The following is an 18,828-nucleotide window of genomic DNA, read 5'->3' as shown; positions in this document are numbered from 1 at the left end:
GCAAGTATGATTCTTAAACATAAAACCCATACTACTCTCTTTAATATTTGTGCTGAGTTTACATATAAATGGCAGGTATATATTCGGGGGAAATATATCTCACACCTATGATCTCCTATTCAGTCAACTGTATACATATCGCAGGCAATATCTACCAATAGTCAACTGCCCAGTAGGCAGAATACACATTGGTCATACACTGTCCTTTTCTGTTGGTGTTTGCTGGCCATATGACTGCTTTTCTCCAACTCCATGATCTTCTAGAATATCAGCTTTGGTAACTGTAAGTTAAATCTTAAAGCTGAGCTCCTGGCAAACGGGAATATTCACAGTTTAAATGCATATATGGTAGCTGTTTTCCCTGCTGATGGATTTGTATTTCTTTTCATCGAGTCCTGTGATTTACCCAAATCTGCCACACAGCAAGTTTGCCCTCCTTCAGCAATGATGGGTCCATCCTCTGCTGCTCCATGTCAATCCGCTGCCTTCTTCCCTGCTTCTTCTTCTTGGATCCCCATCATTCTTATTAGGGTGACCATTGCACATATGCACCAGAACTACATTATCCCTGGTTCCATTATTATCTTTCAGATGCAGGGAATAACCCAGGGGCGTACACCACGTTTTGTGTGCACTATTCAATGTACATATGAATGTAAAAAAATTCCTATCACTGTGGGAAAAATGTTTTTGGCTTTGCGTATAACTTTTGTAGGACTTTAGCTCTACTTAAGGCCTCATGTCCACTGACCCTACACCGCACCAGGCCACATGCCCTAAACAAGCACCGTTGTCCCCATGTTGATGGGGACAAGGGCCTCTTCCCGACAACCCTGGCCAGGGTTGTCGGGAAGAGGCCCATGTTGAGGGCATGTGGCCTGGTACGGTGTAGGAGGGGGTGCTTGCTCACCCCCCTTCCTGACCTGCCGGGCTGCGTGCTCGAAAAGGGTCTGGTATGGAACCCCCACACCGTTTTTTTTTGTTTGTTTTTTTTCCCCATTAAGATCCATACCAGACTGAAGGGCTTGGGATCATCCTGGGGGGAACCTCACGCAATTTTTTTATTTAGATTTTTCTGCGGGGGTTCCCCATCAAGATTCTCCGCACACGAGCCGCCCCGCAAGTCTGATCATCTTGATCCAACTTCTGGTGCGACCTCTATTCAAATCACTGGGCCTCCATAGGGAACCATAGATTTTGAATAGAGCGAGAAAAACACGGCTGAAAACTAGAGTGGCAAAACGTTCATTGAATTCAATGCAAAATGCGGAAAAAATCGCGTTTAAAAACGTCGCTTTTTTCCTAGCATCTGTACTAGCTTTACAGCATGTACATGGACATGAAGCCTTAGGATTATCCTACAGGTAGAAAGCTGAATTAATATGTGTCTTTTACGTCTGCCAGTAAATCTGCGTTGTAAAGGTTCATTTTTTATTTTCTAAATAGGTTACTTTAAGCTAGTGCATTGTTGGTTCGCTTACCTTTTTCTTCAATTTCCCTTCTAATTTTTTTTCCTTTGTTTTCTTTGTCTGAATTTCTCACTTCCTGTTCCTCCTCAGTAAGCTGTTCTAAATGGCTTTCCACCGCTTGGATGATGGTGGCAAGCTTACTGAGGAGAAACAGGAAGTGAGAAATTCAAACAAAGAAAAAAACATTTAGAAGGGAAATCAAAGGAAACGGTAAGTGAACCAACAATGCACTAGCTTAAAGGAACCAGTTTAGAAAATAAAAGACGAACCTTTACAACCCCTTTAGGCTGCATTCACACCTGGGCGTTTTGTTACCTGAAGCCTGACGCTAGGAAACGCTAGAGGGGGAAAAAATACATTATTCTGAATGGAGATGGTTCACATCTCCATTCCAAAACGCCTGAAGCTCAAACAAGTTCTGGACTCTTTTTTGTTGCGCGAATCGGGCTGATTTGGACGTTTTTGAACGTTTTTATTCCCATAGAAACTAATGGAAACGCTTGATTCAAGCGTCTAGCGTGACAACTAGCGTTTCTACGGGCGTTTTGTCGATTTAATCTGTTCTGTGAAATAGAATATTCACCCAGGAAGAAGATAAAAAAAAATCTACCAACATAGCAACAAATGATGAAAGAGATGAGCATTTTTCCTATTGGCTTAAATAAAAAACGACGAACAAACGTCGGACAACGATGTATGAAAACGCACGAATACGTGTTAATACGAGCGAAAAAACGACCGAAAACGCTAGGCTCAGGTGTGAATGTGGCCTTAAGGTTTGAAGAGCGGCAAAAAAAAAGCTATTCCAATGCCTCATATGCTGTGTATGGGCAGGTTATGTACCAAGCCAGTTTTTTTTTTTTTTTTTTTGGGTCACATGTTTTGTTAATAATGTTGGTTAATTCTTGCCTGTACAGAAAAAGAGAAAACCACTAGCTTTGGAGGCGTTGCGTGTCAAGTGTTTCTGAAAAGATTTGTTGAGTCATCATTTAACAAAAGGCCGTCTATCTGTGGCAAATGTAAATGTTTGTGTATTTTATGCTTGCAAGTCCTTTTTGTATTTTGCAATTCAGTAACAAGAGTTTTGATCTTAAACTTGGGGATTATGTACAGTTGTTGCTTATTTCACGTATTGTCTGGAGAGAATTATTCAGTAAACTTTTTGCATTGGAGATCGTATCCCTTTATACAGATGAAATTCGAAAAATTAGAATATCGTGCAAAAGTTCAATTATTTCGCTAATACAACTAAAAAGGTGAAACTAATATATGAGATAGACTCATTGCATGCAAAGCAAGATAGTTCAAGCCGTGATTTGTCATAATTGTGATGATTATGGCTTACAGCTCATGAAAACTGAGAGGAGGGGGGGGGGTCACTGTACTGAGAAGGGGTCACTGTACTGTACTGTCACTGTACTGAGAGGAGGGGGGGTCACTGTACTGAGAGGAGGGGGGGTCTCTGTACTAAGAGGAGGGGGGGTGTCTGCACCGAGGGGGTACTATAGTTGGTGGGGGGGGGGATGTGGATATTACAGTGGGGGAGATTTTTTTTTTTTTTTTTTTGCCGATCCGAAAAATGATCTGATCCGTGACTCCTGATCCGAGGAACGGTCCGAACCGTAAGTTTTTTGATCCGTTGCACCCCTACTGGCCAATCAAGCACAGTAATCCCATGGTCATTGAACCAGGTTTTGGTGCTTTTGGCAGTGTGGGCAGGTGCCAAGTCCTGCTGGAAAATGAAGTCCGCATCCCCATAGAGCTCGTCTGCGGAAGGAAGCATGAAGTGCTCCAAAATCTGGTAGACGGCTGCTTTGACCTTGGTCTTAATAAAGCACAGTGGACCAACACCAGCAGATGACATTGGCTCCCCAAATCAACAGACTGTGGAAACTTCACACTGGACTTCAAGCATTTTGCTGTGTGTGCCTCTCCATTCTTCCTCCATACTCGGGGTCCTTGGTTTCCAAATGAGATGCAAAATTTGATCTCATCAGAAAAAGAGAACTTTGGATCACTGAGCAACAGACCAGGTGTGTTTTTCTTTAGCCCAGATAAGATGCCTCTGACGTTGTTTGTTGTTCAGGAATGGCTTGACAAGAGGAATACGACATTTGAAGACCATGTCCAGGATCTGTGTGTGGTGGCTCTTGATGCACTGACTCCAGCCTCAGTCCACTCCTTGTGAAAGTCCCCAACACTTTTGAATGGCCTTTTCCTGAAGATCCTCTCCAGGCTCCGGTCATCCCTGCTGCTTGTGCACCTTTTTCTTCCACACTTTTCCCTTCCACATAACTTTCTATTAATGTGCTTTGATATACAGCACTTTGGGAACATCCAACTTGTTTTGTATTTACCTTTTTTTGAGGCTTTCCCTCCTTATGGAGGGTGTCAATGATGGTTTTCTGCACAACTGTCAGGTCAGCAGTCTTTCCCATGATTGTGATTCCTACTGAACCAGACTGTGAGACCATTTAAGGGCTCAGGAACCCTTTGCAGGTGTTATGGAGTAATTAGCTGATTAGAGTGGGACACTTTGAGCCTAGAATATTGCACCTTTTCACAATATTCAAATTTTCTGAGATTGTGGATTTTTTTTTTTTCATGAGCTGTACGCCATAATCATCACAATTATGACAAATCATGGGTGCTCTTGACATAAAAGGTTTCTTCACAGTAATGGCGCGTACACACGATCGGAAATTCCGACAACAAATATTCGACGTGAGCTTTTTGTTGGAAATTCTGACCATGTGTAGGCTCCATTGGACATTTGCTGTTGGAATTTATGACAAGAAAAATTTGAGAGCTGGTTCTCAATTTTTCCCGACAGCAAAAGTTCTTGTCGGAAATTCCGATCGTCTGTATGCAATTACAAAACACAAAAAATTATACGCATGCTCGGAATCATTGAACTTCAATTTTCTTGGCTCGTCGTAGTGTTGTACGTGACCGCGTTCTTGACGTTCAGAATTTCCGACAACATTTGTGTGACCGTGTGTATGCAAGACAAGTTTGAGCCAAAATTCAGTTGGAAAAAAATCCACGGTTTTGTTGTCGGAATTTCCTATTGTGTGTGTACGTGGCATTAGAGCTGTGAAAATGTGGAATAGACTCCCTCCAGGGTTAGCTCTGGCCAATTTAGCGAAAGGCCTGGATTCTTTCCTAAATGTACATACCGTATTTTTCGGCGTATAAGACGACTGGGCGTATAAGATGACCCCCTACTTTTCCAGGAAAAATGTTGGTTTTGGGATATACTCACTGTATAAGACTACCCCCTTCTTACTAGTCTTTCTGGAAGCTGAGGGGGAGCCAGAACCGCTGACAGAAACGGGCTTTTTCAAATCTCACTGTGCCATTACATTACATTCCTCACTGTGCCATTACATCACTTGCCCCCTCTCTGTGCCATTAATTGCCCCCTCTCTGTGCCATCACTGCAAACGGTGCATTTACTCACTTTTTTTCTTGAATAGCAGGCGGTGCGGTGACGGTCTCCGTGCTGCGAGCGTCAATGATTTAAAAGACGCTCCTTCTCCTCAGACTGTCCTGTGTTAGGCGGAACACAAATCTTCCCAGCAGCGCCTCTGTTCTGTGTTCCGCCTATCACGGACCTCTTCTCATCTCGGCCGAGGATGAGAAAGCATCTGTGATAGGAGGAACACAGAACAGAGGCGCTGCTGGGAAGATTTGTGTTCCGCCTATCACAGAACACTCTGAGGAGAAGGAGCGTCTTTTAAATCATTGACGCTCGCAGCACGGAGACCGTCCCCGGCGTATAGGACGACCCCCGACTTTGGATGCATTTTTTTGCATCCAGAAAGTCGTCTTATACGCCGGAAAATATGGTAATAGAATTGTGTACTGACATTTATAGGTAAAGTTGATCCAGGAAAAATCCAAATGCCTCTCAGGGGATCAGGAAGGATTTTTTTCCCCTGCTGTAGCAAATTGGAGCATGCTTTGCTGATATATATATATATATATATATATATATTTGCCTTCCTCTTGATCAACTGTGGGTATAGGATTGGGTATATGGGATTGTATGGTTTTATTTATTTTTATGGTTGGACTATGTAATTTCTGAACGTATTTGCTTTGGTTTCTTGTATGTATGGGTTGTTACCGACATGGTGAAAGTGACATGTCGATGGATTGATATCTAGTGATTGTGGGGGCCATTGAAGTACAGTGACCTCATTGTCATGTTTAGGAAACCAGTGGTGAGATGATTTGAGCTTTGTGACATTATCCTGGAAGTAGCCATCAGAAGATGGGTACACTGTAGTCCTAAAAGGGATGGACAGCAATACTTAAATGGTCCAAAGTGTGCCAAGAAAATTTCCCCCACGTTATTGCATCACCACCACCAACCTAAACCGTTGATACAAGGCCGGATGGATCCATGCTTCCATGTTGTTTATGCCAAATTCTGACCCTACCATCTGAATGCCGCAGCTGAAATCGAGACTCATTAGAATAGGCAACGTTTTTCTAGTCTTCTGTTGTCCAATTTTGGTGAGCCTCTACATCTTGTAGCCTTCGTTTTTCTGTTCTTAGCTGACAGGCGTGGCACCCGGGGGAAGGGTCTTTTGCTGCTGTAGGCCATCTGCTTCAAGGTTCAATGTGTTGTGCGTTCAGAGATAGTGTCCTGCATACCTTGGTTGTAGTGAGTGGTTATTTCATTTACTATTGCCTTTCTATCATCTCAAACCAGTCTAGCCATTCTCCTCTGATCTATGACATCAACCAGGCATTTTCGGCAGCTCAACTGCTGCTCGCCAGATATTTTTTCTTTTTCGCACCATTCTCTGTAAACCTTAGAGATGGTTGTGTGTAAATATCCCAGTAGATTAGCGGGTTCTGAAATACTCAGACCAGCCTGTTTGGCACCAACCACTATGCCACTTAATTTTCTTCCTCATTCAGATGCACAGTTTGAACTTCAGCAATTCGTCTAGATGCCTAACACCCCGTTCACACCTAGGCGTATATACGCCTGTAGTGCAACGCCGCTGCAGCCCCGAGACGCCAGAGGGATGATTTAACATGCACCTCTATGGAGATGGTTCACATCTCCACGCCGAACGCCGTACGCCTGCCGCCTGAAAAAAAGTCCCGGACCTTTTTTTCTGGCGGCGTTCGGCATAGGAGATGTGAACCATCTCCATAGAGGGGGTGAAGGCTGCATTCACAATCGCTGCGTTTTGTCTCCGGAAATCGCGGTACAAAACGACGCTATTTGTTGCCGCATTTCACGGGACAAAACGCCGCGATTTTGTACGCCGAGGTGTGAATGCAGCCTTAATGCAATGAGTTGCTGCCATGTGGTTGGCTGATTTAGCAATTTGTGTTACCAAGTGATTGAACAGGTGTACCTAATAGGGTGGCCAGTGGGTGTGTATATACAGTAGCAAGCATTATTAATAGATTATGTTGCATACATCTAAATAGTGGGTCTTCCACATATTCGGGGCATTTTAGTTGTATTTTTAAGACTCTATTTGATTTTTTCTGGCATACAAGTCTAGACAAAATATAAAAAATTACGGATCTGTAGTACATGCACATTTTCCTGTGTGGTGTTTCTTTAGAAAAGCTGCAAATACATAAAAATACCTGTTGATCCTGCCAGCACTTGCAGGTATTTTTCTGTACTCGCAGCATTCTTGCAGAGCCAAAACATAGAAAAAAAATTCAGATGTGCTACAGATAAGATTTTATTCTGCCAGACTTAGAAAAGGCATGAAAATACATCCAGTGTGATCAAAGCCCAGTTTAATTTAAAAATAAATTGCTTCCATTCTCTATGCCCCATAGGATTCCACTCAGGTTAGAGTGGTTGTAAAGGTAGAAGGTTTTTCATCTTAATGTATTCTGTACATTAACCACTTCCCGCCAGCGCTATAGCCGAAAGACTGCTACAGTGTGGGCCTTAATTGCTGGGAGGGCATCAAAGGATGTCCTCCCATGCATGAGCTGCCTGCGTACTCCCTGCGTGGCACGCTCTGCGATTAGCGAGTCAATAAAACTTGGCTGATCACAAATCGGAGTAAGGGGCCAATCCCGGCTCCTTGCCATGTAGGGGTGCAATGGATCAAAAAACTCACGGATCGGATCGTTCCTCGGATCAGAGTCACGGATCGGATCATTTTTGGATCCGCAAAAAAAAAAAAATAGACAATACAAATCTTGTTACAGTTTTAGATTTCACGGTTATTTTCAACACAAAACAGAGCTTATGTGCTTAAATACAGTATATGTAAATCTGACGGACTGTTTACAACCTGCTGACCTTACATGGTTGCTAATGTGAAAGAACACTGTGTTCTGTCACATTAGCAAGCATGTAAGGTTTCCTGTTGCTTTTAAAATTTAACATGTAAACAGTCCGTTGGATTTCCAAATACTGTATTTAGACCTATAAGCTCCGTTTTGTGTTGAAAAGAACTGTGAAATCTAAACCTCTGTTGGGTGTAACAAGATGTCCGCTTGCCCCTTCTCACTATCATTACTGTGCAGGAGTGTGGGGTGGTGGTGACGAAACGTCACTTCCTGACGAGTCAGCTGCCGGGTGTACCAAGATGGCCGCCGCTTCGGAGCTAGGCCGAAGTCGGGGACTTTCCTATGGCCGAGGCTGCGGATTGCGTCGTGTGCCGATCCGAACAGGGTGACACGTTCGAATCACAGATCGGTGACAATCCGTTGCACCACTATTGCCATGTGATCAGCTGTCAGCCGATCATGTGATGTAAACAGAAGATTGGTAATCTGCTTCTTTTCTCCTCCCCTGAGGAGGCGGGAAAAAAGCAGATCACCGGCTTTTGTCAATGGGACATCGGTCCCGAACAGGGAGAACCATTGCTGCCTCATCTGTGCCATCTGCAAGTGCATATCAGTGCTGCCTCATCAGCGCACATCAATGAAGGAGAAAAATTACCCATTTGCTCAATTTTATAAACAAACTATAAAACTGTTTTAATTTTTTTTTTCAAAATTTTCATTCATTTTTTGCTAAAAAAAAAAAAAAACAGCAGTGATTAAATACCACTAAAATAAAGCTTTATTTGTGTGGGGGGGGGGGGGGGAATGATAAAAATTCATTTGAGTAGAGTGTAGCATGACTCTGAATTGTCATTCAAAGAGTGGCAGCGCTGAAAATTGTCCTGGGCAAGAAGGGGGTGGTTGTTGTCGCCGCCGCCATATCAAATCGGCTGGCAGTTTGGGACCATGTAGAGATTGCCGGATACCTTTTTTTTACTTTGGAATTTCTTGTGTTTTAGATAATGCAAGACAGGATAAAACTATTTTTACACTACCAGTAATTTTGTGAGAATATTCAGAACCAAGGACCCAACACCTAAACATAAGTGTCTTATAGCAAGTTTTCTGCTGATTTCACAATCTAGGGAGATTTTTTTAGTCCTTTTTCTTTCTGAACAGACCTTGCCAGTAGTCTATTATACTGCCAACAAGAAAGCCTAACACTGCCTCCTTGATTACAGATACAGCTCATTCCCTTGGTAATATTTTAATTACAGATATGCTCTCCCTATGGGATTTGGCCTATCTCCTAATTCTGCTCTTATTGCGAGAACAATTTTTGTTTTATTCAATAACTAGCAAAGCACATAGGAAATCTGGCTTAGCTGTGTAAATTAATTATGGGGTTTATCCAAGGAACATGATCGCACACATTGAGTCGACAGCTTAGCTCACATTTTCGTACTTGTATAAAAACACAACAAATCTGTGCATTCAGTTATACAAATTCTGTAGTATATAATAAGATTACAATATTCTTTAAAAGATTTATTTAACTTACTGTGTTTTTTGTTAACGTAAACCTGGCATGGCCTTAAAGCAGAGGTTCACACAAAAAGTGAACCTCCGCTTTTTGGATCCCTCCCCCCCACCGGTGTCACATTTGGCACCTTTCAGGGGGGAGGGGGGTGCAGATACCTGTATAAAACTGGTATTTGCACCACTTCCGGCTTCTGACTCTCGCGGGAGTCCTGCCTTTCAGTGTTGGTTTCCACTGTCGTGTGCTGTTTTTATCCCTTGACCCCCAAAATCACTACGGGATGCTATAACCTTATGAAGTTCAAGCTGGTTACTTTCATTTAAAAAAAACCTTGAAAAATAGTACCATGCCTCCTATAATAAAATGCAGACTAATGTGAGACCTCAAAAGCCTCTGAATTTCATTATTGGCAGAGGGTCATGGGAAAAGGATGAGTGTAAAATGATATTATTCTAGCAAACTGCTTCAACTAGAATTGGGCGTGATACCCCTGCTTGTTTGGGATTCCCATTGACGGCAGTGAGGAAGCACCAAATCTTTGCTAGTAGTCAACAGATGATTTCTTTTTCAGGCAAACTTGTTAAATTATCTTTTGATTTATAGAACAGTAAAGCGTTTGATACATTATATGCTTACATGTTACCACCAATTAATTGTGTTTTATTTGTTCTTTTTCAGGACAAAGATACAGAAATGGCTTTCATAATGGAGTGGCTTTATAGTGGCCTCAGCAATATGATGCAGTTTTTAGGTAAATAATTATTTTGCACAATTAAACAGATACAACAGATATGGGTAACAGATCTTCCTGATCCATAATTTTTTGTTTTCTAGGGTTATACAAAAAGTCGGGGAAACTAGTGTTTTTAGGTTTGGACAATGCTGGCAAAACAACACTGCTTCACATGCTGAAAGATGACCGGCTTGGACAGCATGTCCCCACACTACATCCAAGTATGTCTTCTTCTTTTATAGTTACATTGACTTGTATGACGATGAGTGCATATTAGCAAGACATATTAGTATAATCCCTATTATTGTTAAAAAATAAAATAAAAAAATTGTATGGAAATCCTGATGTTTGTGTTGCTTAAAGCGTAAAGAAAACCCTCAAACAAAGCCATATTGCCCCCACCTCCCTGAGCATAACCAGCCTTATCCCTCAAACTTGTATAGTTGCAAAGATCACGCTACCGAGTCGTTTTATATCCTTCGATACGGCACTACATCGCTTTACCTGACAATTGCGTGGGCGTGCAACTTGGTACCCAAACAAAAATTGATGTTTTTTCACAATTGGAGTTTTCTTTTGGTGGTATTTGGTCACCTCCGTGATTTATTTTTATTTTTTGCGCTATAAACAAAAAAAGACCAACAACTTTGAAAAGAAAATAATATTTTTTATTTTCTGCTATAAGACAAACACAAAAAAAGCGGGACTGCAACATTGCGGCGGGCAGGTCAGACACCTGACTGACATTTTTGACACTTTTTTTTTAGGGAACCAGTGACATTACAGTGATCAGTGCTAAAAATGCACTGACCTTGTACTAATGGCACTGGCAGGGCAAGGGGTAACATCAGGGGCGATCAAGGCGTTAAATGTGTTTACTAACTGTATTGAGGATGGGCTGCCTGTGGCAAAACACATGTCCATCTTCCTGCATAGCAAAAAGACAGGATCTGTGTGACGTCCCTTGACATTGAGTCTGCGGGCAACCGGCGGACATTGAGTCTGCGGGCAGCCGGCGGAAATCAAGTCTGCGGGCAGCCAGATATACACCTACGGCGATTTGCACAGTCAAGCCAACCTGCCGCAGTACAACTGTGGCAGCTAGTTGGCAAGCAGTTACAATCACAGCCCTTTTAAATGGGTTTTAATGCGGGAAGACTAAGCGGCTTCCCAATCACGTGACCACTGTAGTTGGAGCCCATCCTACTGTTGGACAAAGCTGTCAGTGTTGCTGGGAGCGTGCAATGAGCATGCTCTGGGCACACAGTTCTGATTGCTGTGGACATTTGTGGCTGCAGGAATTTAAAGCCCACTTTTCTTGTTTCTGCTTATATGCATCACATCATTAAGAGGTTAAATCAGGTCCAAAGTCTTTTCCCAATTTTTTTTTTTTTTTTTTTCAAACACTTTTAGTTTTGCTCCCTATAACGTTCATAGCTTTTTGAGTCCTATTCTCAAATATTTTCAACCTTTTTTATTCTACTTAAACATTTAAGCCCCGGACCATTTGGCTGGCCAAAGACCAGGCCACTTTATGCGATTTCGGCACTGTGTCGCTTTAACTGACAATTGCACGGTCGTGCGATGTGGCTCCCAAACAAAATTGACGTCCTTCCCCCACAAATAGAGCTTTCTTTTGGTGGTATTTGATCATCCCGGTTTATATTTTTTGCGCTATAAACAAATATAGAGCGACAATTTTGAAAAAAAAACAACTATTTTGTACTTTTTGCTATAATAAATATCCCCAATTCTTTTAAAGCAAATTTTTTCTCTGTTTAAACAAATATGTATTCTACATATTTTTGGTAAAAAATATTTATTATTATTTATTTTTTACTAGTAATGGCGGCGATATGCGTTTTTTTTTTCATTCGTGACTGCAACATTTTTGCAGACACATCGGACAATTTTGACACACTTTTGGGACCATTGTCATTTTTACAGCGATCAGTGCTATAAAAATGCACTGATTACTGTAAAAATGACACTGGCAGTGAAGGGGTTAAGTGTGTCCTAGGGAGTGATTCTAACTGTTGGGGGGAGGAGCTACCAGTGACACATCGCGATCACTGCTCCCGATCACGGGGGAACAGTAGATCAGTGACATGTCACTAGGCAGAACAGGGGAATGCCTTGTTTACAAAGGCATCACCCTGTTCTTCCTTTGCCGACTGCGATTGCAGGCCCCCCCGGGAACATCGAGTTCCCAGGACCCGCAATCGCACTAATGAGGCGCGCGCCCGCCCGGCGGCAAATTTAAAGGGACGTATAGGTACACCCATTTGCCTGCTCGTGCCATTGTGCAGACGTATATCTGCGTGCGCTGGTCGTTATGTGGTTAAAAGGGGAACAAAAAAAATCTAATTTCTCCCAATCCAATTTTTATGCGTTTCATGGAGACCCAGATATCAACATGATCAACAAATTCCTCTAATGCCGTGTACAAACGATCGGACATTCCGACAACAAAACTGTGAATTTTTTTCCAACGCATGTTGGGTCAAACTTGTCTTGCATACACACGGTCACACAAATGTTGTCAGAAATTGCAAACGTCAAGAACGCGGTGACGTGCAACACTAAGGCCCGGTACACACGGGCAAACATGTACGATGAAACCGGTCCGTCGGACCGTTTTCACCGTACATGCCTGCCAGAGGGCTTCTGTACGATGGTTGTACTAACCATCGTACAGAAGTCCGCGCGTAAACATTACGCGGGGCGTGTCCGCGTCGTCGTGATGATGACGCGGCGACGTGGGCGGGCCTGCCATTTAAAGGCTTCCACGCATGCGTCCAAGTCATTCGACGCATGCGAGGGATGGCGGGCGCTCGGACATGTACGGTAGGTCTGTACTGACGACCATACATGTCCGAGCGGGCAGGATTCCAGCGGACGGTTTTAAAACACGTCCAGGAATATTTGTCTGCTGGGAAAAGGCCCGGCGGGCAAATGTTTGCTGGAATTCGGCCCGCTCGCGCCTACACACGACCGAACATGTATGCTGAAACTGGTCCGCGGACCAGTTTCAGCATACATGTTTGGTCGTGTGTACGGGGCCTTAGACGAGCTGAAAAAAATGAAGTTCAATAGTCAGTGTGGCTCTTCTGCTTGATTCCGAGCATGCGTGGAATTTTGTGCGTCGAATTGTGTACACGCTCAGAATTTACCACAACAAGTTTTGTTGTCGGAAAATTTGAGAACCAGCTCTCAAAGTTTTGTTCTCGGAAATTCCAACAGCAAATGTGCGATGGAGCCTACACACGGTCAGAATTTGCGACAACAAGCTCCCATTGAATATTTGTTGTCGGAAATTCCAACCATATGTAAGCGACATAAGTGTATTGCATAGTGTGCCTTTTTTTTTCGAACATTTTTTAATTTACAAAAATGTTTTTGCTGCTTGATGTTCATGAACAGGAAAAAAACTGTGCAAAATTAATTTTTTTACACATTGTTCTTACTCCTGACCGTATCCAGATTGCCCCATACACTTCTGCATCAACCGCTCACGTATAGGGGCATATTTATAAAGCTTGGAAGCCGACTTGCACCAAACGCTCTTAGTGGTGAATCGCCCCCACATCACATTACATATGTCTCTCTCACACACTTTTCTTTAATCATCATTTTTATTGGGTAATGTACATGATACATTAGTTCCCTTTTTTTTTTTTTTTTTTTCTTTTCTTAATACAGTAGAACTCTATCCTATCAGAGCTTCCCCCGATGTGTGGGGGGTAGAGGCATCATCATAAGAGATGTATTTTCATTTCCAATGTCTTTCTGTTCCTTACCAACCCAGTGATCTCCCTCCCCAGTCTGGTCAAACTTCTTAAAGATTTCTTTGCCCTTTCAGGCCTGCGTGTTAATGATTCCAAGTCTAAGGCCTTGAACATATCTCTTACATTAGATTAACTGCTCTTATCAGTGGGTCTCTCTCATGATTCACTTTATGACACTAACTTTGGTTCATTTCCACACTCATCTTTGACCCTGGAGTCTTGGAAGAGATACCAGATCTCCTGTCTGGGAAAGATTTTGGCCCTGAAAATTACGCTTCTTCCGATGATTTTTTTATCTTTTCCGGACCCTGTCAATAAGTTTTTCCCACATATTCTTAGATCTATACATTGACTATGCCTCAGGTTTATTTAGCTGTACTCCAGACCAATAAACTCAAAGAAAGTCCTATTTCGACCAAAATCTCAAGGGGGGCCTAGCTGTACCCCAGATTTAGCACTATTATTGGGTGGAGCAGCATGCTCCATTGGCAACCTAGCATGTGATGGCTACTACCCCTTTTAGAGGTGAGTATTTTGGCGTTTGTGACGGCACCCGTTGCCATACACAATCTTATGGATCCTACTGAAAAAGGGAAAACCTATTAATTCTATACTAAAACATTTGCTGAACATATGGGACTCTGTTAAAGAGGTTGTAAAGGTACAATTTTTTTTCCCTAAATAGCTTCCTTTACCTTAGTGCAGTCCTCCTTCACTTACCTCATCCTTCGATTTTGCTTTTAAATGTCCTTTTCTCTTATCATCCATGGACGGACACAGCTCCTTAAATCTTGACAAGTGGGTTATGTTCCCTGTTTACAGGAGAGGACTAGGCAGAAACATGTTAAATAGTTAAATACATGTTACATTAACAGAGTTGAACAGCCCCGCCCAGGGGGCGGTCCCTCCAGACATAACCCTCCTCACTGCAGCTTGCAGCCTCAGTTTCGTTCTGCCTAGCAAAGGAGAAGGACGTATGGCTCCCTTTGGGCCCAGCGCCCTGAGGAGAAATTTTATTTTATTTTACTTTACTTTTTCTTGAAGAATCTTCTTTCAACTGTTGGCTGAGAGACAGGCTGGATATTATAGATCCTTGTAGTCTACTCAGTCCGACCAGCAAGCGTGGGCACACCTTTGCAAAGAGGCTTGGTCTGCCACGCCATACCCCATGACTCCTGGGGTGGCCGGTGAGCTTTGCTCCGAGGTCCACATATGACTGGGCTGTGGTGTTGTCTCACTCACAGTGGACCGGGCCGACAGCTACCTCCATTTCGGTTGTAGTTCTGTCAGGAATGCGTCAGCGAGTCCTCGCTTGGACGGGTAAGTACAGTCCCTCCTGCTTCGGTGGGTTGGTACAGCTGGGCATTCCTGGGGTTCGGGGGTCCCTTCCCCTTACTTCCCTGCTCCTTTCCCTTGCTGCATTGCTAACATTGCCGCTGTCAGGGGGAGGGGGCCTTCCTGAGGGGACTGTGTTATCTGGCCTGTGTTTTTTCTTGTTTGTATTGGGCTTTCCTGTGAGGTAAAAAGCCCTGTGATGAGCACAGATGTTTATGATTATACTTCAGCAGACGCTGACTGATTGGTGACACCTGTAATGGTTTTGCTTTTTATGCTGTATCTGTGTCTTATCCTTAAATAAAACAGCCCTATGAGGCTTTTCCTGTTTAAACACAGGTCCCTGCAAAAGTTACCTCACGGTTCTTTTCCTCACAGGCAGCGCTGTGCAGTCTCCTCCTGAGGGAGTCCCCTGGTTACCCCTGGTCAGCGCAGCAAGTGGGTGAGAGGCCCTGAATAGGGCTCTAGGAGCTTTTGTCTATTTGTATGGAAGAAAGTGTAGCTCAGTGGCAGCAAGCCTGCCCTACATGTGTGCGACCCAGGGTTCAAATTATGGGCATGCTAGGTTCCGACTCAGCGTTGGAGTATCTAGTGTTGATCCAGACTCCTCAGTGGCAAAGGTCCTTCTTCCCCTGGAGAAATTGCAGACTCTTCAGTCTGCGGAGAAGGTATTGGCATCACGCAATCGGTCTTCTCTCCGGGCGCCTGCTGGTTCAGGGTCTGTGGGTAGCCTCCTTCAAGGTGGTACTGTATGCCCAGTTCCACACCCTGGTTTTCCAGTGGAACTACTGTCCAGGTGGTAAAAATCTCTTGTCTCTGAAATCATTAGATTCCTGTGCGCCACCTAGTCAGAGTCTCTCTGAGTTGGTGACAGAGATTCCCGACTCTTCGGTCCGGGAAGTTGTTCCTTCCTTCCAGTGGTCGGTGTTTACGACGAATGCCAGCTCACGGGTTGTGAACCTGGAGGTTCACAAAACTGGGGGGTCCAGTCGGCCCTGAGTCGCTGGACTTGCGTGGACCTATGACCACACCTCCTTGAATGTGTCTGGTCTCGGTAGCTACCCAGGGTCGGGCCTGGCTAGTGCCTGGTGGAAGACCGCCTGGGAATACCAGGTGCTGTCTACTGTTCATTGTCCTACTATTTTAGGCGATCAGGCTATGCTTCTCCTTGTGGTCGACCAATCTGGTTTCAGCCGGACAATGCCACGGCCGTGGCTTCAGTCTACCATCAGGTATGCCGGCAGGCAGACTACTGGAGTCGCCAGATGCTGGACCAGGGCGACTGGTCTTTGTGCTTGGGGTGTTTCGGCTCCCTTGCAGGAGGTGAGCCTCACATGGCATGGATCTCCTGGCAGCTTGTCTCCGCCGCAAGGGTGTCAGTTAGTGGCCAGGTCTAGTGATCTTGTACAGACGCGTCAGTCGCGCTGGTGGCCCTGTGTTGTCTGTATCGGTGATTTTTTGCCATTCCTCCATGGTAGTTGCTTCCTCGGCCGCTCCACAGAGTGGATGCTGAGGAGATCCCGATGATTCTAATCGCTCCAGATTAATCTCGGCGTCCTTGGTACGCTGATATCGGGCGCCTGGTAGCGGAGGCACCCTGGCGATTGCCAGGGCAGGAGGTTCCTGTCTCAAGGTCCCATACTTCCTCCTGTTGTACAGTCACTGACTTGCTTAACATGGTTATTGGAAGCCAGACTTTAGGTGACCAGGGTCTGTCTGACTCGGTCATCTCAACAGGGCACCGTAGTCTTCTTCCGGAGGATCTACCGTCGCACCTCTCTTGGTGCGAAGGGATGGAGTGACGTCCACGGGCGTACTTTCAATGTCCAGGGTCCTGCTGTTTTTAAGGCTTGGATTGGATCTAAAAATTGCTTAAAGCACCGTTTGGGGGCAGATTTCAGCCTTGGCTGTGTTCTTTTAGTGGCCTTTTTGCGGCCCGTTCCCTGGTGGGTCCCCTTTTTTTGTGTGCAAGGGGTTTGTCATATACTTTCCCCTCTTGGCACATCTCTTCCCCCATGAGTTTTGACTCTGGTGCTCTCGGTTCTTCAGGAACCTTCCTTTTGGAAACATCAGAGAGATTTTCTCTTGACACTATCTCAGAAGGTGGCCCCTTTAGTGGCCTTTACCTCTGTTAGAGGGGTTTCTGAGTTGGCGGTCTTGTCTTGCAAGCCGCCATGCTTGATCCCCCATAAGGATTAGGTGATGGTGCGCCCGCGACCTTCCCTTCTTCCGAAGGAGGTTTTCGGCCTTTCATACTTTAGGCGTGGTACGCGCTTTGCGGGTATACCAGCCTACTACGGCTCCATTTCGGAGCTTCTGACTCTCTTTTGTGTCGGTGTCTGGTCCACAAAAGGGCCTGGCGGTCTCGTCGACCACCATTTCTCGGTGGATCGGGCAGGCCGTCATACAGGCCTATGCTCCTAAGGGCGGGCCCCCCTTTCCGGTCACGGCACTTTCGACCAGGGCAATTGGTGCTTCCTGGGTTTTTTTTTTTTTTTTCCCGACATCATGCGTCGGTCTCACAGGTGTGCGAGGCGGCGATTTGCTCGTCCGTTCACGCTTTTTCCAGAATTTACATGGTTGCTGTGAGTGCATCTTATGATGTTTTTTTCAGCCGCTAGTTTTTGCCGGCGGCTGTTTAAAGTTGCACCTCCTCCGTTGAGGAGCTCTGCTTGTTTTGGGGTGAAGTTAAAATTGTTTTTACTGATGCATTTCCCACCCCTCGTTTTTTGACACTGCTTGGGGACGTCCCACTTGTCAAGATTTAAGGAGCTGTGTCCGTCCATGGACGATAAGAGAAAATAGGATTTTTTGTACTCACCGTAAAATCCTTTTCTCTGAAGTCCATGGACGGACACAGCTCCCACCCCTCCTTTTTAGGTTTGTACTGCTTGTTACGAACTGAGGCTGCAAGCTGCAGTGAGGAGGGTTATGTCTGGAGGGACCGCCCCCTGGGCGGGGCTGTTCAACTCTGTTAATGTAACATGTATTTAACTATTTAACATGTTTCTGCCTAGTCCTCTCCTGTAAACAGGGAACATAACCCACTTGTCAAGATTTAAGGAGCTGTGTCCGTCCATGGACTTCAGAGAAAAGGATTTTACGGTGAGTACAAAAAATCCTATTATTTCTTCTGAGAAATCCTCACTTCCTGTTCTTCTGTCTGTAACTCTACACCAGGAAGAAAGCCTTGCATTACTGTGTGTAGTTGGACAGAAGAACAGGAAGTAAGCATTTTTTTGAAGAAATTAGGAAATTTAAAAGCAAAATGGAAGGATGAGGTAAGTGAAGGAGGACTGCACTAAGGTAAAGGAAGCTATTTAGGAAAAAAAAATTGTACCTTTACAACCCCTTTAAGTACTTTGGGTGGGAAGCTGATGCGCACACACACACTTACACTTCTCGCTGACTACCTTGTTTCACAACCCTTTTTTCGGCCCAGGCCTGGAGGGGACTGGTTGGTTCTGACAGTGGGTGGCTTCAGGATTCCACTGCGTTCAAGACCTCTTGACCCCAAAAGGGGTTTTGACCTACAATGCTCTGCGTCCCTCCCATAAGATCCCTCCCTTGGAACTGTTCCATTATCTCCATATACGCAACTTCGTTCAACTTCACCTGAGACACGCAAATTCATTACTTACTCTTAGGCCGGATTCACACCTATGCAAATTGGTTGCGGCTTAAACCGCATCC

At 44.4% G+C, this 18,828-nt stretch overlaps 1 protein-coding gene across 1 annotated transcript in view; it reads left to right on the top strand.

Annotated features, from left to right (window-relative positions):
- The window catches only part of SAR1A (secretion associated Ras related GTPase 1A), a 48,822-nt gene that overhangs the window by 9,904 nt on the left and 20,090 nt on the right, over window positions 1–18,828 (top strand). The window contains exons 2-3 of the mRNA XM_040362320.1: window positions 9,958–10,030; window positions 10,114–10,233. Coding sequence (XP_040218254.1) covers window positions 9,973–10,030; window positions 10,114–10,233 — 178 coding nt within the window. The 5' untranslated portion in view covers window positions 9,958–9,972. The remainder of the gene's footprint in view (window positions 1–9,957; window positions 10,031–10,113; window positions 10,234–18,828) is intronic.

Source organism: Rana temporaria, chromosome 8 (assembly GCF_905171775.1).
Source record: "Rana temporaria chromosome 8, aRanTem1.1, whole genome shotgun sequence".
NCBI lineage: Eukaryota > Metazoa > Chordata > Amphibia > Anura > Ranidae > Rana > Rana temporaria.
Note: the sequence above shows the minus strand (reverse complement) of the source record. Positions and strands in the feature narration are given on the sequence as shown.